General features: G+C 51.2%; 1 protein-coding gene across 1 annotated transcript in view; it reads left to right on the forward strand.

The window, feature by feature from the left end:
- Positions 1-23,223, forward strand: part of FLNC (filamin C) — a 115,122-nt gene extending 91,899 nt beyond the window's left edge. Inside the window, 16 exon segments of the mRNA XM_087968995.1 lie at positions 758-919; positions 2,556-2,569; positions 2,571-2,760; positions 3,942-4,094; positions 4,920-5,042; positions 5,738-5,980; positions 8,958-9,227; positions 10,888-11,025; positions 11,156-11,271; positions 12,129-12,261; positions 15,871-15,978; positions 15,981-16,046; positions 17,318-17,539; positions 19,313-19,355; positions 19,402-19,520; positions 23,011-23,223. Coding sequence (XP_087825121.1) covers positions 758-919; positions 2,556-2,569; positions 2,571-2,760; positions 3,942-4,094; positions 4,920-5,042; positions 5,738-5,980; positions 8,958-9,227; positions 10,888-11,025; positions 11,156-11,271; positions 12,129-12,261; positions 15,871-15,978; positions 15,981-16,046; positions 17,318-17,539; positions 19,313-19,355; positions 19,402-19,520; positions 23,011-23,198 — 2,288 coding nt within the window. The 3' untranslated portion in view covers positions 23,199-23,223.
- The last annotated feature ends 1,941 nt before the right edge of the window (positions 23,224-25,164 follow it).

Here is a 25,164-nt window from a genome sequence, read left to right on the forward strand (position 1 = left end):
TTCTATATTCTATTTTCTATATTCTATTCTATTTCTATTCTATTCTATTCTATTCTATTCTATTCTATTCTATTCTATTCTATTCTATTCTATTCTACTACTCTACTCTACTCTACTCTACTCTACTCTATTCTTGATTCTATTCCTGATTCTATTCTATTCTATTCTATTCTATTCTACTCTACTCTCTACTCTACTCTACTCTACTCTACTTACTCTACTCTACTCCACCCCACTCCACTCCACTCCACTCCACTCCACTCCATTCCATTCCATTCCATTCCATTCCATTCCATTCCATTCTAAGCTTTTAAGAAGAGACCGGACAGCCATTTGTCAGGAATGGTGAGGGTCTCCTCCTTGGGTGGGGGTGGTTGGACTAGATGACCTGTAAGGTCCCTTCCACCCTGTTATTCTATTCTATTCTATTCTATTCTACTCTACTCTACTCTACTCTACTCTACTCTACTACTCTCTCTACTCCACTCCACTCCACTCCACTCCATTCCATTCCATTCCATTCTAAGCTTTTAAGAAGAGACCGGACAGCCATTTGTCAGGAATGGTGTAGGGTCTCCTCCTTGGGTGGGGGGTGGTTGGACTAGATGACCTGTAAGGTCCCTTCCAACTCTGTTTATCTGTAAAGCTCCTTCCTACTCTGGGATTCTGACCCGGAAAAGGCAGTCCTTCCAATACTTTAGAGAAGTCTTGAACCCTAACCCTGACGGCTTCTCTCTCACCATTCTTCCTGGCCCAGGGGACGATTCCATGCGCACCTCCCAGCTGAACGTGGGCACTTCCACCGACGTGTCACTGAAGATCACTGAGAGCGACCTGAGCCTCTTGACCGCCAGCATCCGGGCCCCATCTGGGAACGAAGAGCCCTGTTTGCTTAAGCGCCTGCCCAACCGCCATATTGGTGAGTCCTCTTTCACACGGACACGCAACTGTGCACGGAGGAATAGCCGCTGAAGTTGCAGAGGACTGAGGGTGTGAAAATCAGGAAGGCAGCCGGAAGAGCAGCGGAGAGAAAGGAAAAGAAGCAACCACCGGCTCTTTGCTGCTCCTAGTGGACGTTTGGAGTTTTGCAGTCAGATCCAGTCTACCTAAAAAGAGAGTAGTCACAGGGGAGAATAATGGTACCTCAGAGTTGAAGTGTTGGGAGCTTGGTGGTCTCTGAACTGGGTAGTTTTCTTGCAGACCTTTCATTACCACACTAGGGAATGTCGTCAATGCTTGAGGGAGGAGGGTTTGCGGAGTGGAGGAGAAAGAGATGGAAAAGGAGAGGAGCAGGAAGGGGAGGAGGAAAGGAGGGGAGGAGGGGGAGGGGAAGGATGAGGGGAAGGAGAAAGAGAAGGAAAAGGAGAGGAGCAGAAAGGGGAGGAGGAAGAGGAGAGGAAGAGGAGAGGAGGAGAAGAACTGTGGGGTCCTTGGTGCTCTCTGAGGTTGGTGGTTTTCTTATGGACATTTCATGACCGAACTAGGTAACATCATCCATGCTAGAAGGAAGTGGGGTTTGTGGAGAAGAGGAGGAGGGGAAGGGGAAGGAGACAGAGGAGGAAAAGGAGAGGAACAGAAAGGGGAGGAGGAAGAGGAGAGGAGGAGGAGAGGAGGAGGACAGTGGGGTCCTTGGTGCTCTCTGAGCTTGATTGTTTTCTTGCAGACGTTTCATGACCCAACTAGGTGACATTATCAGTGCAAGAAGGGAGTGGCTTGTCCTAGTAACGTTGGTGGGAGCGATCTTGATAGTTCTTTGATCATTTAACTGTTTGATTATTTCTCTGGGTTGGTAGTTCCTTGACCCAGGTATTGCTGACTGCTTGATTGTTAACCCTGTTAACATGTTAACCTTGTTAACATTAATCTTGGTGTTACCCTCTGCTCACCTGGGCCTTGATTGCTGGCGAGGAGTTTTTTGTTCCCCATTTTTCAGCTTTTAGATCAGGGGTGTCCAACCTTGGCAACTTTAAGACTTGTGGACTTCAACTCCCAGAATTCCTCAGCCAGCAAAGCTGGCTGAGGAATTCTGGGAGTTGAAGTCCACAAGTCTTAAAGTTGCCAAGGTTGGACACCCCTGATTTAGATCATCTCTTTGGAATGGTGAGTTTGATGTTCTAGAGCACGGAGGTTAAACTCGCTGTGTCACATCATCACATGATGCATCGTGACATTTTTTCCCCTTGGCGGAGCTGGGGTGGACATGATCTGCGCATGATGCCTCCAGCCCGCAGGCCACCACTTCGACACCCCTGTTCTAGATGTTCCATTCCAAAGTGAGAAAGCGAGATAAATTCTCCTCTTTCCTTAGGACAATTAATTTTGTCTCCTCCACCTGCACCACTTTCACACTCTGTTCTTCCGTGGTGGGAATTTGTGCGTGTCTCGTTTCCCAGAATTCTCTGGGAGTTCCCTTCCCTGGCAGTCTGTGTGGTTTGATGAAAGAGCTCCTGGCTTTGGTGAAACCTATCCGGGGGGCTGCCAGCTATCCCCCCAGGCCCCCTTCACCTTGTCCTGCCCCACCTTCATTTCCCCCCCTCTGTCTCCTTCACCCCCAGGGATCTCCTTCACCCCCCAAGGAGGTTGGGGAACACGTGGTAAGCGTCAAGAAAAGTGGCAAACATGTCACCAACAGCCCCTTTAAGATCATGGTGGGACAGTCGGAAATTGGAGACGCCAGCAAGGTTAAAGTGTCCGGTAAGGGGCTGATGGAAGGACGCACCTTCGAGATATCCGAATTCATCGTCGACACCCGGACTGCAGGTGAGGAAAGGGAGGTTGTGACAAATACCCTGTTTCCCCGAAAATATGACCTACCCCGAAAGTAAGTCCTAGCTTGATTTTTACATGTGCGCCCCATATAAGCCCTACCCTCCAAAATAAGCCCTAATTAAAATCCCGCCCACTCCAGAGTGGACGGGTAAAAATTAAGCTTGGGTGGGGATGAGTGGTGGTGGAGCTGCCCTACTATTTACCTTTAGACAGTTGTAACCAGGCCTCGCACACCCCAACACCTGTCTTGCTGGACCATTTCTTCTGCAGCCGGCTAAGGCTGGCCAGGCTTTCCTGAAGGCCTCTGGAGCTGAGAACAAAGCTCTGGATCGATCCTGAAGGTTGCAGGGGCCTTCAGGAACACCTTGCCAGCCGCAGAAGAAGAAGTTCCTGAAGGCCTCTGACTGCGAAAAGGAGGCTGGGGGCGACGCGCGCAAGTGAGGTTAGTCAGTGGATGACATCCCCGAAAATAAGACCTGGTGCCTTTTGTGGTGGCAAAAAACCCACCATTAGACAGGGTCTTATTTTCAGGGAAACACAGGTATTGTAGGGCTGCAAACCATCTTTCACCAACTATATAACTTGGCAGCAACAACTGGTCCTTCAGAGCTAGGAAAATGGAGCCCAAACTTTCTCAGCGAGACCACTGGATTTTGCCCCGGGTTACAAATTTCTTGCCACCGAAGTTAAGCGAATCACTGCAGTGGCAGAGTTAGTAAGACAGTCATTAAGTGAATCCAGCTTCCCCCAATGGATTCTGCTAGTCAGAAGGATTCAAAAGAGGATCGCGCGAATCCCGGGGACGTGGCAACTTGTTGTAAAGATGAGTCAGTTGCCAAGGGTCTGAATTTGGATCAACCACGGGGATGCTGCAGTGGTTGTAAGTGTTGAAAATAGTTGTGTCGCTTTTTTTTAGTGCCTTTGTAACTTCAAATGGTCACTAAATGAATTGTTGTAAACCGAGGACTATCTGTATTTTGTTCTTCTCAACCAACAGTCGGCACCTGCTAGGAGTCAGTTAAGGCTCCACGGAATTCAAGGGAAGTGGGACTTAGTTCGCTTGTGACTACGTAGGGATGTTAGGCAGATTCCTCTTTTCACTCCCACCCCAAATTCTGCCACAGCTGATATTCAAAGTTTGCCAGGAGAATAAACCGATTTATTGGTTCCAGGCTACGGGGGTCTCGGCCTCTCCATCGAAGGTCCCAGCAAAGTGGACATCAATTGTGAAGACATGGAAGATGGCACCTGCAAAGTCACCTACTCGCCGACCGAGCCCGGAAATTACATAATCAACATTAAATTTGCCGATAAACACGTGCCAGGTATATCTCTTTGTCTGTCCCTGACTTCCTGAGACCATAATTAAGCACACGCTTAGTTCAAACAACTCTTGTTTTAGTTCAACACTGGGAATTAGGTTCATTCCCAGCCCATAATGAGTCCCAAACAATCCCCCGAGATAAGCACCCACCTTTCTCTCCTTTGAATTGCTGCCAACAACTGAAGTGTTAAATTAACTGAAAAAAAACCAACTGAAGTACAAATTCCACACAGAGCTTCAAGGTTTAATTTGAACAGAGTGAACGACTTTGCTTCCTGCAAAGGTTTCTTCACCTTTGCCTGTTCTTCATACCTTATGGGAGGGGGCAATCACCTCCAAGCCTTATTACCGAGTTGCCCTTTTTGTCTTAGCTGCTCTTTCATTCTGGCAGCTCTGTGCACATGCACACTGGGAATAGGCTCCCTTTATTCCTCTGCCACACTGCTGTCAGATTCTGGAGGCTCCAGAGTCAGCACCCAACTCCCAGATGGTCCCGGCCCCATCTGTATATTGGACACCCGACCCTCGTCCGAGTCCTCCCCAGACTCCCGGACTGGTCCTCGTTCTTCCCCACTGTCCGATTCCGCTGCCATCTGCACAGGCTGCCGGCGAACCACAACAGGGTTCCTGATCCAACCTGTGGCCGAATTTCAAGTTTCTAGCTCTCAAGTTGAGTGCTGGGTGAGAATTAGGCTGGTGTTTTCTCCCACCTGGGGAAGAGGTGTGGACTTCCAGAATCCCCCAGGCTGCAGGTGTCCTGCAGGGGCCAGCTGGGATGGATGTTCCAGGCTGTTGAGATAACCACTAGCCTTGCTGACCCTTTCAGGAAGCCCCTTCACTGTGAAGGTGACTGGAGAGGGACGGATGAAAGAGAGCATCACACGCCGGCGCCAGGCACCTTCTATCGCCACTGTGGGCAGCACCTGCGACCTGAACCTCAAGATCCCAGGTAAGGGGACTACTGGAAACGGAGGGGGCTCCAGAGGTTGCCATTAAGTCAAGAGAGGCTGGCTGGATATTGGGGTTCTCCAGCCTGGAGGAAATCCTTTACAGGCCGGGCGGTCCAAGGTGGCCCACTCAAAAATTATGTGCAGCCCCCATCTCTATGTCCCATTTTCTAACTGGCTTCATCCTCCTTCCTCTTCCTCTTCCACTTCCTCCACTTCTTCTTCCCTTTTTCCTTCTTCCACCTCTTCCTCTTCCTCCTCCTTTTTCCTCCTCTTCCTTTTCTCCTTCCTCCTCCACTTCCTCCTTCCTCTTCCTCCTCATTGCTTCTGCCTCCTCTTCCTTTCTCCATTCTCCTCCACCTCCTTCCTCTTCCTCCTCTTTCCTTCCTCCTCCTCCTCCTCCCCCTTCCTCCTTCCTCCTCTTTTCCTTGCTCTTTTTCTACCTCCTCCTTTCCCTCTCTCTCCTCCTCTCTTATCCTCCGCTCCTCCTTCTTCCTCCTTCTCCTCCTTCCTCCCCTCCCCTCCTTCCTTCCTCCTCTTTCTTCTTCCTCTTCCTTCTCCTTCCTCTTCCTCTCCTTCCTCCTCCTTCCCTTTCCTCCATCCTCTTCCTCCTTTCTTCTTCCTTCTCCTCTTCCTCTTCCTTCTTCTTTCCCCCCCCCTCCTGCCTCCTCCTTTCCCCTCATGGCTGCTGGCGCAGGGAATTGGTTCCAGATGGTCTCAGCTCAGGAGCGCCTGACCCGCACTTTCACGCGCAGCAGCCACACCTACACACGCACCGAGCGGACGGAGATCAGCAAGACACGCGGCGGGGAGACCAAGCGCGAGGTGCGGGTGGAAGAGTCCACGCAAGTGGGCGGGGATCCCTTCCACAACGTCTTCGGCGAGTTCCTCGGCCGCGAGAGCCTTGGCTCCTTTGGCAGCATCGCCCGGACCCAGGAGGGTGCGTGGGCCTTGCCGGTGTGCCGTGCACTCGCTTGCTTGTGCCCGTGGGCCTCGCACCCAACGGGGAGCACGGCGGTGTGTGAACTGCATGCCAGCCTCACTTGGGCAGGAAGAGAAGCTGAATGGGCATGGGAGCTTTCCCACTGGGGGGCTATTTGAGGGGTGGGTGGGTCACAGCCACATGTGTCTTCTAGGTAGAGTTTTATCTGTCCATTCTGAGCAATGTTAGCTTGGCAAATTTAAGCGGGGGAGGGGGACTTCAACTCCCAGAAATCCTCACTTCAATTCCCAGAATTCTAGACTTCAATTCCCAGAATTCTAGACTTCAATTCCCAGAATTCCCAACTTCAACTCCCAGAATTCCAGACTTCAACTCCCAGAATTCCTCACTTCAACTCCCAGAATTCCTCACTTCAATTCCCAGAATTCTAGATTTCAACTCCCAGAATTCCAGACTTCAGTCACCAGAATTCTAGACTTCAATTCCCAGAATTCCAACTTCAATCCCCAGAATTCTACACTTCAAATCCCAGAATTCCCAACTTCAATTGCCAGAACCTGTCCATTCTGAGCAATGTTAGCTTGGCGAGTTTAAGTGGGGTGGACTTCAATTCCCAGAATTCCAGACTTCAATTCCCAGAATTCCAGGCTTCAATCCCCAGAATTCTAGACTTCAAATCCCAGAATTCCCAACTTCAATTGCCAGAACCTGTCCATTCTGAGCAATGTTAGCTTGGTGAGTTTAAGTGGGGTGGACTTCAATTCCCAGAATTCCAGACTTCAATTCCCGAATTCCAGGCTTCAATCCCCAGAATTCTAGACTTCAAATCCCAGAATTCCCAACTTCAATTGCCAGAACCTGTCCATTCTGACCAATGTTAGCTTGGTGAGTTTAAGTGGGGTGGACTTCAATTCCCAGAATTCCAGACTTCAATTCCCGGAATTCCAGGCTTCAATCCCCAGAATTCTAGACTTCAAATCCCAGAATTCCCAACTTCAATTGCCAGAACCTGTCCATTCTGACCAATGTTAGCTTGGTGAGTTTAAGTGGGGTGGACTTCAATTCCCAGAATTCCAGACTTCAATTCCCAGAATTCCATGCTTCAATCCCCAGAATTCTACACTTCAAATCCCAGAATTCCCAACTTCAATTGCCAGAACCTGTCCATTCTGACCAATGTTAGCTTGGTGAGTTTAAGTGGGGTGGACTTCAATTCCCAGAATTCCAGACTTCAATTCCCAGAATTGCAGGCTTCAGTCCCCAGAATTCTACACTTCAAATCCCAGAATTCCCAACTTCAATTGCCAGAACCTGTCCATTCTGAGCAATGTTAGCTTGGGGAGTTTAAGTGGGGTGGACTTCAATTCCCAGAATTCCAGACTTCAATCCCCAGAATTCTACACTTCAAATCCCAGAATTCCCAACTTCAATTGCCAGAACCTGTCCATTCTGAGCAATGTTAGCTTGGCGAGTTTAAGTGGGGTGGACTTCAATTCCCAGAATTCCAGACTTCAATTCCCAGAATTCCATGCTTCAATCCCCAGAATTCTACACTTCAAATCCCAGAATTCCCAACTTCAATTGCCAGAACCTGTCCATTCTGAGCAATATGTTAGCTTGGTGAGTTTAAGTGGGGTGGACTTCAATTCCCAGAATTCCAGACTTCCATTCCCAGAATCCCCTTCCGACTCTGTCATCTTGTATTTTGCATCTTCTATGCATGCTGCTTTTTGGAGTGCTGTGTTTTTACCTTTGGTCCAACCATGTCACTCTTAACTAAACATCGGCTAAAAACCAAAGATATTTCATGGTGGGGGGGGAGAAAAATTCCACTTGTTCGTGAGTGAATTCTACTAACGTTTGTATGCCTTTAATTTTGTGCTCCTGTGTGTTTTCGGCACTTGCGGGGAAGTTATTTGACGTGTTATTTCAACATGGAATTAAGGACAGGTGTGGCAAAACTTGAAGGTACAAGAAACGAGCAAAAAAGTTTCCCCAATGTTGAAAAAAAAACCCAAAGCTCTGAAGTCTTGGCCTTCTTGAGGCCTTCTTGAGGTTTTTTTCTTTGTTTGAAAGGGACAGCATGGCCACTTTCTCAAAGCCCTGGAGGGGTGGTTGCTGGGTGGGTGGAGCCATGGTGAGCAGGGCCTACCAGGACTTCCTGTTTCTGGCTTCCGGTGGGCCTCCAGACTCTGGGGAAGCCTCCGGACTCTGGGGAAGGTGAAAAACGGCCTTCCCAGAAAAACCGGAAGTGGCAAAACAGGCCTATGTCTGGATTCCGGTGGGTTTCCAGAGCCCGGGGAAGGCTGTTTTCACCATCCCAAGGGTCCAGAGGCCTCCCCTGGGCCTCTGGAGGCCCACTGGAAGCCAGAAATAGGCCTGTTTTGCCACTTCTGGTTTTTCTGGGAAGGCCGTTTTTCGCCCTCCCGAGGGTCCGGAGGCTTCCTTCGGGCCTCTGGGAGGGCAAAAACAGCCTCCCTGGGCTCTGGAGGCTTTCTGGAAGCCGGAAACAGGCCTGTTTCTAGACTTCCGGAAGGCCCGTTTTCCCCCCTCCCTGAAGCCTCCGCGCAGACCCTTACCTGCATCGGAAATGGGCCATGTGGAGACTCCTGGGAGGGGATGGGTGGGGTGGGCAGGGCCAGCTGGTCAGTTCAACTAGCGGTTCGGTGGACCAGATGTAAATTTAGCATCCAGTTCACCTGAACCAGGCCGAACCGGGAGAATCTCACCCTGGTTAGGTTACACTCTGTGTATGCTCTAATCCAGGGGTCTCCAACCTCTGGGCTGGGTGGAGATTCCTGGCAGTTTGAGGGGAGGTTGGGGCTGGGCCAGCCAGTCAGTTGAAATACCGGTTCGGTGAACCAGTTGTAACTTTAACAACCGGTTCATTCGAACCGGTCTGAACCGGTCAAATCCCACCCCTGCCAGCTTCCCCGTCTGACTGTCCTGTGTGCCCCTTTTCTGTCCCTCGCAGGGGAGGCCGGCCTCCAGGCCATGACCGCCCAGGTGACGTCCCCCTCGGGAAAGATGGCCGAAGCGGAAATCATCGAGGGAGAAGACAGCGCCTACTCCGTGCGCTTCGTGCCTCAGGAGATGGGCCCCCACACCGTCAACGTCAAATATCGGGGGCAGCACGTGCCCGGCAGCCCCTTCCAGTTCACTGTGGGGCCGTTGGGCGAAGGGGGGTCCCACAAAGTGCGGGCAGGAGGGCCCGGCCTGGAGAGGGGCGTGGCCAGCGTGCCAGGTAAGGCTGACATCGTCCTCTGTGCCCCGGCATGGCCAGGTGTGGCTTTGAACCCCCTTCATTTCCTCCCCACTGCCTTGAATTGAAGAACTCGCCTGGCGGCTCAGACGCCGCCAGGAGGGCTGGTCTCAGCATTCTTGAGGACTACAACATGGTTTTGGTTGGTTTGAATTAAGGGGCACGATTCAGGAGGCCAGGCTTGCGATCCCTTGGATCTCAGGAATGCTTGGAAGCTCATGGCCAACCTGGTCTATCCCATTTGCCTTCAGAAATGGTGTAGGTAGGGTTTCCTTGTTTGGGCGGGGGGGTGGGGGTTGGACTAGATGACCTACAAGATCCCTTCCAACTCTGTTAACATCTATAAAGATCTCTGTTCTGGGATGCCCACCACAGGGGGCTCCGGAGGGAGTTTGAAAACACCCAAATGCAGAATGGAGGCCTTGCCCCCCCCCCACTTTTCAGCACCTGTTGCAGGTAACAAAAGAGGCCGGCTTCTACTGCGTAGCTGCATGTGCCATCTTGACTTTTCTGACCCTCCATGGGTCGCCTCTGACGCAGGCCTCAGTGGCAGGAACAGAGATGCCCCGGCTGAACAGGGAGGATTGGTTTCACCCCGTTTCTTCTGCCCTCAAATGGGCTGGCAGGCAGTCAGATTAAAAAGGTTCATTATTAGAGTGAATTAATTAACAGCCTTCTTTTCTGGTTGGGGAATTGTCACCTGGCAACCTTCCTTCCTTCCTCCCTCCCTCCCCTTTTTTCCTCCCTCCTTCTCTTTCCTCCCTCCTCCCTCCATTTCTCCTCCTTCCTTCTTTCTCCTTCCTTCCTTCAATCCTCCCTCCCTCTTTCTCCTTCCTTCCTTCCTTCCATCCTCACTCCCTCTTTCTCCTTCCTTCCATCCTCCCTCCCTCTTTCTCCTTCCTTCCTTCAATCCTCCCTCCCTCTTTCTCCTTCCTTCCATCCTCCCTCCCTCTTTCTCCTTCCTTCCATCCTCACTCCCTCTTTCTCCTTCCTTCAATCCTCCCTCCCTCTTTCTCCTTCATTCCTTCAATCCTCACTCCCTCTTTCTCCTTCCTTCCTTCCATCCTCACTCCCTCTTTCTCCTTCCTTCCATCCTCAATCCCTCTTTCTCCTTCCTTCCATCCTCCCTCCCTCTTTCTCCTTCCTTCCTTCTTCAATCCTCCCTCCCTCTTTCTCCTTCCTTCCTTCAATCCTCCCTCCCTCTTTCTCCTTCCTTCCTTCCTTCCATCCTCACTCCCTCTTTCCTTCCTTCCTTCCTTCAATCCTCCCTCCCTCTTTCTCCTTCCTTCCTTCCATCCTCCCTCCCTCTTTCTCCTTCCTTCCTTCCTTCCATCCTCCCTCCCTCTTTCTCCTTCCTTCCTTCAATCCTCCCTCCCTCTTTCTCCTTCCTTCCATCCTCACTCCCTCTTTCTCCTTCCTTCCTTCAATCCTCCCTCCCTCTTTCTCCTTCCTTCCTTCCATCCTCCCTCCCTCTTTCTCCTTCCTTCCATCCTCCCTCCCGCTCTCATCCTTCCCTCTTTTCCTTCCTTCTTTCCTCCCTCCCTCTGCCCCTCTCTTCTCCTTCCCTCTTTTCCATCCTCCCTCCCTCCTTCCTCGCTCTCTCCCTCCTTGACTCTCTGTTGACTCCCTGCTCTCTTCCCAGCTGAATTCAGCATTTGGACCCGGGAGGCCGGAGCCGGGGGTCTCTCCATTGCGGTGGAGGGGCCCAGCAAAGCCGAGATTGCTTTTGAGGACCGGAAAGACGGTTCCTGCGGAGTCTCGTACGTGGTCCAAGAACCAGGTAGATATTGGGCTGCATGGGGGGTCAAGCCGGACAAAACCAACGCCGAGAATAAGTGAAAAATAATGTCAAAATCAGGCTATCCAGAAAGCTCAGAGGCTCCTTCCCTCCTTCCTCTCTCCTCCGCTAGGCGACTACGAGGTCTCCATCAAATTCAACGATGAACACATCCCGGACAGTCCCTTTGTGGTCCCCGTGGCCTCGCTCTCGGACGATGCCCGGCGCCTGACCGTCACCAGCCTCCAGGTATCTGATGGAGGAGAATAGTGGTAGCCCAGGGCTGAACTGTGGGGTCCTTGGTGCTCTCTGAGCTTGGTGGTTTTCTTGCAGACGTTTCATGACCCTGCTAGGTAACTTCATCAGTGCTAGAAGAGAGAGTGGTTTGTGGCGAGGAGGAGGAAGAAGAAGGGGAGGAGAAAGGGAAGGGTTGGAAGAGAAGGGGGAAAGGACTAGAGGAGAAGGGGAAGAAGGAGGAAGAGTGATGGAGGAGGAGGAGAAGGGGGAAGAGAAAGAAAAAGAGAAGGAGAAAGGGGAGGGGGAGGGGGAGGAGAGCTGTGGGGTCTTCGGTTCTCTCTGAGTTTGGTGGTTTTCTTCCAGACGTCTCATGACCCAATTAGGTAACGCCGGTGCCAGAAGGTAGCAGGGTTTGCGGAGTGGAGGAGGAGGAGGATGACGGCTGTGTGTTCTTAATGGTCTTTGAGCTGGGTGGTTTTCTTGCAGACATCACATGACCCAACTAGGAAACATCATCAATGCTAGAAGGGGTTTGTGGAAAGGAGGGACAGGAGGGGGAGGAGAAGGAGAAGGGATGGAAGAGAGAAGGAGAAGAAGGAGGGAAAGAAGGAGAGAAGAGGAAGGAGAAGTGGAGGAAAGAGCGAGGAGAAGGAGAAAGAAAAAGAGAAGGAGAAAAGGAGGTGGAGAGAAAGCTCATAAAATGGGGCAGCAGATTCACTTCACAAACGTCTCGCTTAGCAACAGAAATGTTGGATCTTAATTACGGTCATAAATCAAGGACTACCTGTACCTTGGCAGGAAGCTGGGGAAGGTTGGGGCTTGGGACGTTGTGTGGATCTGACTCGGCGCCGTGTTCCGTGTTCCTGCAGGAAACGGGTCTGAAGGTGAACCAGCCGGCTTCGTTCGCGGTGCAGCTTAACGGGGCTCGCGGCGTGATCGATGCCAAAGTCCACACGCCCTCTGGCCTGGTGGAAGAATGCTACGTCTCTGAGTTGGACAGCGGTGAGTGCCAACTTAGGGTGGGGTGGGGTGGGGGGCAACGTTTTGGGAGCTCCGGGGACCCCTTCCGTGGTTTTTTCCGTGGACCGAGGGGGACGTGGTTTCGCATGCCACCTCCATCCCACGGATGGGGCTTCGCTTAGGTTAGATTTTGCAGCGGAAATTCAAATCCAGAAAAGCCCACCCAGATGTCTGATTCAGCAGGATTCATTAACTTCTTTATATACGTAATTGTTCTGTCTCACCTGTAGCCACAAGGTGAGAGTCCAAATTTCCAAAGGAAAATACACAAACAGACAGGAACAGGAATGACAGAGTTAACTTCCTTTGGCTGAGTCCGTCTTTGGCAGTTTTCCCAGAAGCTGCCTACCAAGTCTGATAACCAGCAGAACCATAAATCAGAGGCCAACGCCACACAGAATAATTTGTCCGAACTATTAACTCAAATAAACAAGTTGACCCGAACAGGGATTCAGAGCTAACACGCCTCCTTATATTCCCTGAGGGGCGTGTCAGTCTCTTTTCTCAGTCCCTGATTTGACATTTCCTTTTACGTTGTATTTCACGTTTCTGCCTGCGTCTTTGCCTTGCATCAGACCAGCATTTCTCAGCTTGATCTTCAGCCAATGACTCCGGCACGGTCTCCTGATTATCTGCCGACACCTGAGGCACAATCAGGGAGGAAGATTCTGGAGAGGAAGACGACTCCGAAACTTCCAACAAAGCAGGCTCAAATCTTAGAGCCAAGTCCTCCTCTTCCTCCTGACTCCCGTCTATGTCACTCAACAAAGCAGGCTCAAACCTTAATGCCAGATCTTCCTCATCACTCGAGCCTATGTCTTCTGACAGAGCAGGTTCAAACCTCTGAGTCACAACACGTAATAATATTTGAAGTAAAGTTTACAATACCAATAGCAGATTCTTCCAGTGTTGGTAAAGGTTACAGGCAAAACACAAGCGGCAGAGCTTCAGAGCTTGAAGCAGAGTAGTTTTAGTTTCAGAGCTGAGAGCACAGATAAACCACGCCCAGTCTCTCTTTAAGTTTCCGCCCCCAATTCAGCTCCCATGGGCTGACCTTGTTACCCATGTCTCTGCCAGTTCATGAATATTCTGACAGCTTATTTGCGCGGCCTGGTTTCTGGCATGCTGTGGCCCCTGGCCAGTTACCGGACCGGGAATTGGAGACCTCTGTGTTACGGCATCGTTGCAAAGTGAGGCCGTCCAAATACGAGTTCCCTTCCCGCCATCTTCATCCATACCCCAGTTATAATTTTGAACATTCTTTTTTTTTCATTTTTTTATTAGCTTAGAACAGGGGTGTCAGACTCACGTGGGATCTGGCCCACAGGGTGCTTAGGTCTGGGCCACACCCACCTTCCCCAGGGTCTGTTATTGCTGGCAGAGGGGCTATCAAAACAAGCTAAAAACTAAAACAAAAGGAGAAATGTTTCCCTCTCTTCCATCTGAGTATGCAGGACAGGAAAGGAGGAAGGGAAATAGGAAAGACAAAGAGAAAGATGGGAAGATGGGAAGAAAGCAAGGAAGGGGAAAGAGGGAAAGAGGGGAAGGAAGAAGAAAGGAGAAGGAAGGGAAAAGAAGAAAAGGAAGGAAGGAAGGAAGGAAGGAAGGAAGGAAGGAAGGAAGGAAGGAAGGAAGGAAGGAAGGAAGGAAAGGAGAAAGGAGAATGAAGAGGAAAGGAAAAAGCAAAGGAAGGAAGAAGAAAGAAGAATGGAGGGGAAGGGAAAAGAAGAAAAGGAAATAAGGAAGGAAGGAAGGACGAAGGAAGGAGAAAGAATGAAGAGGAAAGGAAGGAAGGAGAAAGGAGAATGAAGAGGAAAGGAAAAAGCAAAGGAAGGAAGAAGAAAGGAGAATGAAGGGGAAGGAAAAAGAAGAAAAGGAAGGAAGGAAGGAGAAAGAATGAAGAGGGAAGGAAAAAGCAAAGGAAGGAAGGAAAAGGAGAATGAAGAGGAAAGGAAAAAGCAAAGGAAGGAAGAAGAAAGGAGAATGAAGGGAAGGAAAAAGAAGAAAAGGAAGGAAGGAAGGAGAAAGAATGAAGAGGGAAGGAAAAAGCAAAGGAAGGAAGGAGAAAGGAGAATGAAGGGGAAGGAAAAAGAAGAAAAGGAAGGAAGGAAGGAAGGAAGGACGAAGGAAGGAGAAAGAATGAAGAGGGAAGGAAAAAGCAAAGGAAGGGAGGGAGGAATGAGATTATAACGAGAGGGAGGGAGGAACTGATGGAAGTCCTGCATTAGCATTTGGCCACCAGAGGTGTCTCCAATACATGTCCCATGTCATGTCCACCATGGCCACATCCCCCGCACCTCTGGCCTTCTGAGGTCAAACACAACCCTGATGCGGCCCTGAATGAAATGGAGTTTGACGTCCTTGGCTTCGAATACAAACTACAAAAAGACAAAAGCAAATAGTAGGAAAAACAGGGAAGGGAAAAGTGTAGGAAAAGAGGACAAAAGAAAGAAAAGACCCTTGACTTCCAACTCTCTTTGGTGTAGTAAAAATAAGATAATAGCATCCGATCTCTCTTCTTTATTTATTTTTTAACTTCTGCACAATAGTATAAACAAGCCGTTTCTAGAACAAGAAACCCATCTACTCGGCAACGCGCGAAATTTCATTTTTTCACGCCCACCTCAAGCACAAAAGTCCAGAAGTGGTTTCCAAATAGGCTTTTCCAATGGAAATAAAAGGAATTGTGTTCCCCCCCCCCCCCACTCTTTTATTAAAGCAATCTCTGCTAACTCCCACCAAGTTTGGCAGCCGTTTGTCCACTGTGGGAATTAAAAATGTCCTTCCGTTTTTGTGCGTGAATGAATCGTGCTGCCATCAACGTATCTAACACATAATTTGGATCATTTGGGGGGGGGGAGGGACTGTTTCGCAGCACGCTTCATTTTTATGCTCACCCTGCAAGGTAGGCCAGCTGCCAGAGGAAAACATACTTAAGGAAACCACATGGCCGGGGGGGGGAAAGGTGGGATTCTACCGGTTTGGACCGGTTTAGGTGAACCGGTTGTTAAATTTTGCATCTGGTTCACTGAACCGGTATTTGAACCCACCGGCTGGCCCCGCCCGCCCTGCCCCTCCCCTCCCAGGAGTTTCTAGGTGGCCCATTTTCAATTCAGGGTCTACGCAGAGGCTCTGGGAGGGGGAAAAACGGGCCTTCTGGAAGTTCGGAAACGGGCCTGTTTTCGGCTAATGGAGGCCCTCCGGAGCCTGGGGGAGGCCGTTTTCACCCTCCCAGAAGCCCGAGGGAAGCCTCCGGACTCTGGGGAAGGCGGAAAATGGCCCTCCCGGATGTTCCGCTAGGCCACGCCCACCATGGCCACGCCCACCCAGCAACCAGGTAGCGAATCGGTTGGTGGGATTATTGAATCCCACCCCTGCACGTGGCAGAGATGCGAGATTTGGACTGGAGGCACCTGACGGCGCCCAAATGTCCATCCCAGCTCCTGGGCGATGCCAGGTGCCCACCCTCAAATTGGTGAGGGGCTTTAAAAAGTATTTGCGGTGGGGGGCTCAGAGTGATTTGGGATATTGGGAGGTTTCGGGCTGAGGGGCTTGCATTGCCAAGCTTGACCTGTTGGATTTCTTCTCCAGACAAATACGCCATCCGCTTCATCCCTCACGAGAACGGCGTCCACTCCATCGACGTCCGGTTCAACGGGCGGCATGTGCCGGGCAGCCCCTTCAACATCCGTGTGGGGAGCAGAGCCAAGCGGGAGACCCTGGGCTCGTCACGGCCTTCGGCCCAGGCCTGGAGGGAGGAACCACAGGTAAGGCCCTGCCAGGTGAGTGGGGTGGGATGGGGGGAGACAGGCAGGGGCTTCAGGGAGGCTCTGGAACAGGGAGAGCAGGCAGGTGGAGCATTGAATGCCAGGACCTCTCCAAGTTCCCTTTCTCTTCCCTCCTTCTCTCTTTTCCCTCCCTCCTGCCCCACCTCTCTCTCCCTAAATTCCTTCCTCCCACCCTCCCTCCCCTACTCCTCTCTTTTTTCCCTTTCCTCTTTCCCTTCCTTTCTCCCTCCCCTCCCCTTTTTCTTTCTTTCCTCCCTCCCTCTCCTCCCATCCACTCTCCTTCCCTCTCCTTTTTCCTTCTTTCCCCCCCGTCCCTTCCTCCTATCTTCTCTTTCCCTTCCTTCCTCCTTCCTTTCTCCTTCCCCATCCCCTCCTTCTTTCCTCTTTTTTTCCTTCCTTCCTGCCCTCTCCCTTTTCTCTCCCTCCCTCTCTCCCTTCCTCCACCCCTCCTTTTTCTCTCCCTTTCCTCTCCTTCTTCCCCTTTTTCCTTCTTTCCTCCCCTCCCTTTCCTTCCTCCCTTCCTCTTCCTTCTTCCCTCCCTCCCCTCCTTTTTCTCTCCCTTTCCCTCCCTCCCTCCCCTTCTCTCCCTCCTCCCTCTCCTTCTTCCTTTTTCCTTCTTCCTCCCCTCCCCTCCTTCCTTCCTTCCTTCCTTCCTTCCTTCCTTCCTTCCTTCCTTCCTTCCTTCCTTCCTTCCTTCCTTCCTTCCATTCTCCTCCCCCCTCCTTTCTTTTTCCTTCCTTCCTCCTTCTCCTCCTTCTTCTTCTCTCCCTCCTTCCGCATTGCTGCATCCCTTGTAAAAAACAAGCCAGTTCCCAACCGCCTGAACTTTTGATTTTGCTGTCACAGTCGTAAGTCAGTGGTCATAAATTTTCTTTTTCAGTGTTTTATTTTTTTCAATTGAGCCGTCGCTAAAGGAATGGTTCATAAGTCGAGGGATATCTGAATTGTTGGCGTGCCTGGTGAAATCCTGCTGCGCCTTCCAAGGGGCTTGCTTGCTTTCAGCGACCAGGGCTTGGCACCAACACCCCGAATTCTCCCCTAAAAGTCCATTGTGTGACCCTCCCCACCCCCAGAGCATACAACAGGTTCTTCCGCTGCTTGTCAAAGGGCCTCCTTGGGCACATAAAGAGGCAATGCCACCCAGGGGTTTTTCTGCAAGAGACCCGGGCATCGTGCCAGTCCCGCCGCCAACAGAGACACAGCCCTGGCTAACCCCCAACCTTCTCCCCCCTTTTTTTTCTTCCTGGCAGGAGTCTCCTCCGAGTTCCTTGTGAAGACCCGAAACGCCGGCTCGGGGGCCCTCTCGGTCACCATCGACGGGCCCTCCAAGGTGCAGATGGACTGCCAGGAGTGTCCCGAGGGCCACAAGGTCACTTACATGCCCATGGCGCCTGGAAGCTACCTCATTTCCATCAAGTATGGGGGTCCCCAGCACATCGTCGGCAGCCCCTTCAAAGCCAAAGTCACGGGTGAGCGGAGTCATCAACTCGGAAAACGTTTCTGTTTTAGAGTTGCCGTTAACAGGGAGGGGTGAGGAGAGGAGACAGATTTGATGGAGCAGTGCGGGAGTTTAAAACCGAAAGTGCATTCCATTCTTACCTTGCAAAGATTGTCACTAAGCGACTGGAATTTCTTCCCCGGGGAAATCCCTCACTGGAGAACGTGATTGTTAACTCTCAGCTATGAAGGTGTTTTGGTGGGAGAATATGATTGATGACACACCCAGAAGGTTGGGGTGGGGGACAAACAGGGTCATAGGGGACAGTGAATCATGTACCTCAGAGTCGGCTTCATACAGGTCATGCCGACATGTTCGCTCCTAATAAATCCTTTGAAGTTTTTGAAGTTTGGCTCGAGACTCACAATTTAATGAGGGCAACTGACGGAATCCTGACAGAAATCTCCCGGCTGGGGTTTCAGGGCCCTTTCAGGGGGGAGAACACCGACCCCTCTCGGATGACATTCCCATGACCCTCGTCTCAGTTCTGGAGGGTGGGGGGCAAGATATTCAGTCCATGCCCAGAGGAATATTCCTTTGCATGTCTGGTCTTGGACACGGCCAGGGTGAGCCTCTGATAAATTACTTGAATATGTTTGACGGCCATTTTGGTCTAGTAGTTGGGACTCTAGGCTAGAAACCTGGAGAATGTGAGTTCCAGTTCTGCCTAAGGCCTGAAAGGATGACTTTAGGTTAATCACCAGAGGACTGGGAGTTCTAGTTCTGCCTTAGGCATGAAAGCCAGCTAGGTGACTTTGGATCAATCACCAGGAGATGGTGAGTTCTAGTTCCGCCTTCGTCATGAAAGCCGGCTGGGTGACTTTGGTCTAATCACCAGGTGACTGGAAGTTCTAGTTCTGCCTTAGGTATGAAAGGCACCTGGGTGACTTTGGGCCAATGACCAGGAGACGGTGAGTTCTAGTCCCACCTTAAGCCTGAAAACCAGCTGGGTGGTTTTAGGTCAACCACCAGGAGAAAGTGAGCTCTAGTCCCACCTTAGGCATGAAAGCCGACTAGGTGACTTTGGGTCAGTCGCCAGGAGATGTGGGAATTCTAGTTCCACCTTAAGCATGAAAGCCACTGGGTGACTTCGGGCCAGTCCCTCACTCTCTCTCTCAACCTTACCTACCTCACAAGGTTGCTGTTTACTGATGATCTGGGTACATTCCTGCAAGACACCCCCCCGCCCCCAGGTTTTCCAATAAACAAACAGGAAATCAACAATGTTGATTAAGAACCTGTCCTGTCAGGATTGTGATTTTATTGACTAAAAAGTCTAGTTCTTACGGTCGAGAAAACGGTTTCAGAAATAATCATTTGCCTCTTTTTGAAGGATATTAAAAAGTTCCCCTTGATTCTTAATCGAAGTCTGGTTTTAGGGTTAAGAAAAAGGTAACATCTTTGGGGGTTATGCTGACAAATGCAAACACAAAACTGTTTCTGAATAATAATTTCTTTCTGAATGATATTAAAAAGACTCCCTTGATTCTTAATCTAAGACTTAATCTAAGCCTGATTTTAGGATCGAGAAAAAGGTGAAATATTTGGGGGTTATGCGGACAAATGCAAACACAAAACTGTTTCAGAATAATCATGGGATGATATTGAAGAAATCCCCTTGATTCTCAATCTAAGTCTTGAGCTGCCACCCAAGGGCAGATGCACAACTCACCTGTGGTCTCTCCACCTGTGAAGATGGCCCTGGGTGATGGTTCCCCCCCTTTTTTTTCTCTGCCCCCCCAGGTCCCCCGCTTGTCCGGTGGCCACAGCCTCCACGAGACGTCCACGGTGCTGGTGGAGAACGGTCACCAAGGCCACCTCCTCGGTGGGTGGCAGCTACAGTGCCCTGCCCAAGTTCTCCTCGGATGCCAGCAAGGTGGTCGCCCGAGGGCCTGGCTTAAGCAAGGCCTTCGTGGGCCAGAAGAACACCTTCACCGTGGACTGCAGCAAGGCAGGTGGGTATCCCGGCCAGTGGTGGGGTTCAAATTTTTTTACTCCTGGTTCTGTGGGTGTGGCTTGGTGGGCGTGGCAGGGGAAGGAGACTGCAAAATCCCCTTTGCTCCTCACCCCACTAACCTGCTTTCCAGCTCCGTTCTCCTGTTGCAGGGCAACCAAAGAAGGCCCAGCTGATCGGCTGTGGGCGTGGCTTGGTGGGCGTAGCATTCTGTGGGCGTGGCTTGGTGGGCGTGGCAGGGGAAGGATACTGCAATCCCTCTTCCTCCCCACCCTTCTAACCTGCTTTCCAGCTCCGCTTCTCCTGTGCAGGGCAACCCAAGAAGGCCCAATCAATCAGCTGTGGGCGTGGCTTGGTGGGCGTAGCATTCTGTGAGCGTGGCTTGGTAGGCGTGGCAGGGGAAGGATACTGCAAAATCCCCTTTGCTCCTCACCCCACTAACCTGCTTTCCAGCTCCGTTCTCCTGGGCAGGGCAACCCAAGAAGGCCCAGCCAATCAGCTGTGGGCGTGGCTTGGTGGGCGTAGCATTCTGTGGGCGTGGCTTGGTGGGCGTGGCAGGGGAAGGAGACTGCAAAATCCCCCTTTGCTCCTCACCCCACTAACCTGCTTTCCAGCTCCGTTCTCCTGTTGCAGGGCAACCAAAGAAGGCCCAGCCAATCAGCTGTGGGCGTGGCTTGGTGGGCGTAGCATTCTGTGGGCGTGGCTTAGTGGGCATGGCAGGGGAAGGATACTGCAAAATCCCCTTCCCTCCCCACCCCTCTAACCTGCTTTCCAGCTCCGTTCTCCTGTGCAGGGCAACCAAAGGAGACCCAGCCGATCAGCTGGGACTCAATGGGAGGCAGAGAAGAGATGGGGTTGGCGGGGCCAGTCGGAGGTGGGATTGGCCGGTTCTCCGAACGACTCAAAGCTTCCGCTACCGGTTCTCCAGAACTGGTCCAAACTGGCTGAATACCCAACTCTGATCCTGGTGCCAGGCAGGCTGGGAGGGGCAAAGGGGGCTGGCTCCAAAGAGGTGGCGGGATCTTGGTTGTCTTCAGAACTTCGGACCCGGCTCCCAAAACCACTTTTTCAAGTAGTTTTCTAACACGCCATCGGTTCGGGGAGCATATGTGGTGCTGCCGTCATCAGCACAGATCGTCCTCGACGTAATGGCCACAATTGAGCCCAACATTAATTACGTTGCTCATTGGCTGAGCAAGTTTTGCCCCCGTTTCGCGACCTCCCCTGCCTCCGTTGTTAAGTGAATTCACGGCGGTGGATAAGCGAGCGACCCGGTCATAAAGGGAATTGGGCTTCTCCATTGACTTGGCTTGTCAGAAGGTCGCCAAAGGGGGATCGTGTGTGACTCAGACTTATGACGGTGCAACCATCATAAGTCTGAGTCAGAGGCCAAACGTCTGATTTTTTGGCGGGTGAGCCCCCCCCTCCAAATTGGACTTTTTTTGGGGGGGGGGTCGTAACTGTGCAAAGGTTGTAGCTGTGAAAAACGGTCATAAACCATTTTTCCCAGTGCCGTTGTCGCCTTAAATGGTCACTAAACGAACGGCCGTAAGTCGAGAACCTGAAAGTGACTATGTCGGAGGGCCAATTTGTCTGGAATGGCACAGGGCTTCCTACCTGAGCATGGGGTGGGGGTCGGCAACTCACGGCTCTGGAGCCGCATGCGGCTCTTTGGGCCCTCTGCGGTGGCTCCCAGTTGGGTGATCCCACCACTGGCTGGCCCCATCCTTTGCCCCTCCCAATCACTCCTCACCTGGCCTGAGAAGGTAAAACACACAAAAAAGAAATGAGAGAGAGGGAGGGAGGGAGGGAGAGAGAAGAGAGAGAGAGGGAGGAAGGGAAAGAGAGAGAGAGAATGAGAGAGAGGGGGGCAGGGAAAGAGAAAGGGAAAGAGAGAGGGAGGGAAATAGAGAGGGGGAAAGAGAGAATGAGAGAGAGAGGGAGGGAGGGAAATAGAGAGAGAGAATGAGAGAGAGAAGGAAAGAAAGAGAGGGAGGGAAAGAGAGAGAAAGGGAAATAGAGAGGGGGAAAGAGAGAATGAGAGAGAGAGGGAGGGAGGGAAATAGAGAGAGAATGAGAGAGAGAATGAAAGAAAGAGAGGGAGGGAAAGAGAGAGGGGGAAAGAGAATGAGAGAGAGAGGGAGGGAGGGAAATAGAGAGAGAATGAGAGAGAGAAGGAAAGAAAGAGAGGGAGGGAAAGAGAGAGGGAGGGAAATGGAGAGAGGGGAAAAGAGAATGAGAGAGGGGGGAGGGAAATAGAGAGAGAGAGAATGAGAGAGAGAAGGAAAGAAAGAGAGGGAGGGAAAGAGAGAGGGAGGGAAAGAGAGAGAGGGGGAAAGAGAGAATGAGAGAGAGGGGGAGGGAGGGAAATAGAGAATGAGAGAGAGAAGGAAAGAAAGAGACGGAGGGAAAGAGAGAGAGAGGGAAAAAGAGACAGAATGAGAGAGAGAGAGACCCATTTCCCACAGAAAACACTGGGAGCCACAAAACCTGGTGGGTGGATCATGTGACTGGGTGGGAGTGATGTCGACTTGGCCACGTCCACCCAGGTTTTGTGGCTCCCGGTGTTTTCTTTTCTGTGGGAAACAGGCAGGGGTGGGATTCTACCTTGTCAGACCGGTTCTATAGAACCGGTTGTTACGATTCTGCCCAGTTCGGAGAATCGGCAAATCGCGCCACTGGTTGGCCCCGCTCCTCTCTGTCCACTCCTTACCTGGCATACGCGCCATCCAACTTGCCTGCGTTTGGCAAGTTGCTATTTCCCCCCCGCCCGCCCCCCGACCATCAGCTGTTCTGCCGTGAGATTTAGATTAGCTAGAAAGCAGGAAATCGTTGGGTTTCTTGCTTTCTAGCTAATCTAAAAGCAGAGCTGAACCTTCCTTAGGACTGAAGCTTCTATTTTTCAGTGCAGACTCGGGCAGCAGATTGCAGAAAGGTAGATCTCTGAATGAATCTGTGATTCTGTGAGCAACTCAATCTGCCTGCCTGCTTTGCCTGATTTGGGTAAAAGCTGTTCTTTTTTTTTTTTTTTTTGAAATAAAAAATTAAATATTTACATACATGGTGTGTTGTGAGTTAATTTTGTGCGTTTGCTTGCAAGCAAATTTTACGTGACAGACTCAGGTAGCCAGTTGCAGATAGATAGATCTCTGAGTGAATTTTTGATTCTGTGAGAAAACTCAATCTGCCTGCCTGCTTTGCCTGATTTTGGGTAAAAAATGCTTTTTTTTTTAATAAAACAAAAATCAATATTTACATAAATATTTATAATAATTACATACAAGCCACGGCCAGCCAGTCACATGACCACTAAGCCACACCCACAAATTTAGGCCACGCTCACAGAACCGGTTGTTAAGACATTTGAATCCCACCCCTGGAACGTGTCCAAATTGAGTGTTTAAGGTTGCAGGCCTCTGGCATGGGGGTGCGGGGTGGGTGGACTAGAAGATCTCTGAGGCGCCTCTCTGACTCTGCCATTCTCCCCGCAGGCACCAACATGTTGATGGTGGGCGTCCACGGGCCCAAGACCCCCTGCGACGAGGTCTACGTCAAGCACGTGGGCAACCGGGTCTACAGCGTCACTTACACCGTCAAAGAGAAGGGCGACTACATCCTCATCGTGAAGTGGGGGGACGAGGGCGTGCCCGGAAGCCCCTACCAAGTCAGCGTGCCCTAGGAGGGGGACGGAGCCCTCCCTCCCCTGCCTCCCCCTTGCCCTCCCCCTTGCCCAGAACTGTCATACCCTCGACCTGCCCACCTGTGACCAAGGCGGGGACGAGGGGATGAGACGCGACCGCCGGACATTCGCTTGGTTCGTTGAGTTGGACATTGGCGTTTTGAGGATTTCTCCAGGCGCATCGGGGGGAGTGGGATGGGGGAGTGAGGGGGGAAGAGGGGAGAAGGGGGAGGAGAGTGGGGCGGGGATGGGATGGGGGGCCCTTTGAGCCGGGGAGGGTGCAGGGGGCAGCGAGGCTGGTCTGGGAAGAGGGAGAGGAAGGGAAGTCGTAGTAGGGATGGAGGAGTGACGTAGTAAGAAGAAGCAAAGGAGGAGCGGCTCCCAAACTCCTGCCAAATTTGAGGGGGGGAGGGCGCAAGTGTGCCCTCTCCCTCCCTCAAGGAGTAACCAAGGGCTGTTGAGTGAAGAGGGAAAAATAAGTGTGACTGTGGGTCCGTGAGGAGAACACACAACGCAGTCCGCAGCCTTTTTTTTTTTGAGGGGGCGTAGTGTGTCCCGTTACACTTGTGGCCTGGGCTTCAGATTTGAATCCAGGACTTGCTGGCCTGAAAACACAAGCAAAGGGCTCGAAACTTTTTAAAGTGGCCTCCTCTTTTCCCTCACAGCCGCTGCTGGATCCGAGGGAGGAGGGGGGGGGAAGGAGGTGGCTGCTTTAAAAAGGCACTTGGGAGAGGAGATCCCAAAACACAACTTCCAAGAATCAAATCCAAAGTAGAGAACAACTCTCTTTCCTGGGTTGTTCACCTGGCTGTGTTTCACTGTAAAGCGGGGTAGCTCATGCCAAAGATTTTTTTTTGTTTTCTTAAGAAAAGGAGGAAGGAGAAATATATATATATTAAAAATGCAGGGAAAAGGGGAACACAGATCTTGGCCCAGGTGGGCAGTGGAGGGGCCTTCTCTCTCTCTCTCTCTCTCTCTCTCTTTTAAAAGTGTTTTGAGGTTGTGTGTGTTCACTGGGGCTGGGATGGCGTTCCCACTAGTAGCTGTGGCCAAGTCCGAGCAGCGACCTTGCACCCAACCGACCTGCCCCTCCGCAATAAAGTTTACTTGCTTTTAAAAAAATCACCGTCGTGGTTTTTGCTTTACTGTTTGTTGGTTTTCTTTTTTTGGGAAGGAGGGGGAGGAAAATAAAGACCTCACCCAATTCCCCACCCCCTCCTTTTCCAACCATTGTGGGTGGGTTGGTATTTATCACTGATGTTGTTACCTAGTTGGGTCATGAAACGTCTGCAGGAAAAATAACCAAACTCAAGAGAGCACCAGGGCCGCCGCCGCCTCCTCTTTAGCAAAACACATTCCTCTTTAGCACGGATGATGTTACCTAGTTGGGTCATGAAACGTCTGCAAGAAAAGTACTGAGCTCAGAGATCATCCAGGATCTCAAGGTCCTTCACCACTACCTCCTCCTCTTCCTCATCATCACAACCATCCCACAAATCCCCCTCCCTTCCAGCACTGCTGATGTTATCGAGTTGGGTCATGCAACATCTGCAAGAAAACCACCAGCATCATCAACAACAATAATTTTCTTCCTCTTCCTTTCCTCCGCCTCCTCCCCTTTCTTCCTCCTCTTCCGCCTCCTCTTCCTTTCCTTCTCCTCCTTTCCTCCTGCTCCTCCTTCCCTTCCCTCCTCTTCTGTTTCCTCCTCCTCTTCTTCCTCTTCTTTTCTTCTTCCTGCTCCTCCTCCTCATTTATTCATTTTTATTTATTTATTTGTCGAGTATCTATTAGGTAACAATTATGAGGATAAACATTATTATTAATATGTGAAATGGATACGAATAAAAGGGAACACTAGGACAGGGACGGTAGGCATGTTGGTGCGCTTATGCACATCCCCTTCCCCTCCTCCTCTGCTCCTGCTCCTTCCTTTCCTCCTCCTCCCTCCCTTCTTCCTCCTCCTCCT

Source organism: Notechis scutatus, chromosome 6 (assembly GCF_049901735.1).
Source record: "Notechis scutatus isolate UNSWTSFEM ecotype Mainland chromosome 6, rNotScu1.2, whole genome shotgun sequence".
In the NCBI taxonomy this organism is placed as follows: domain Eukaryota; kingdom Metazoa; phylum Chordata; class Lepidosauria; order Squamata; family Elapidae; genus Notechis; species Notechis scutatus.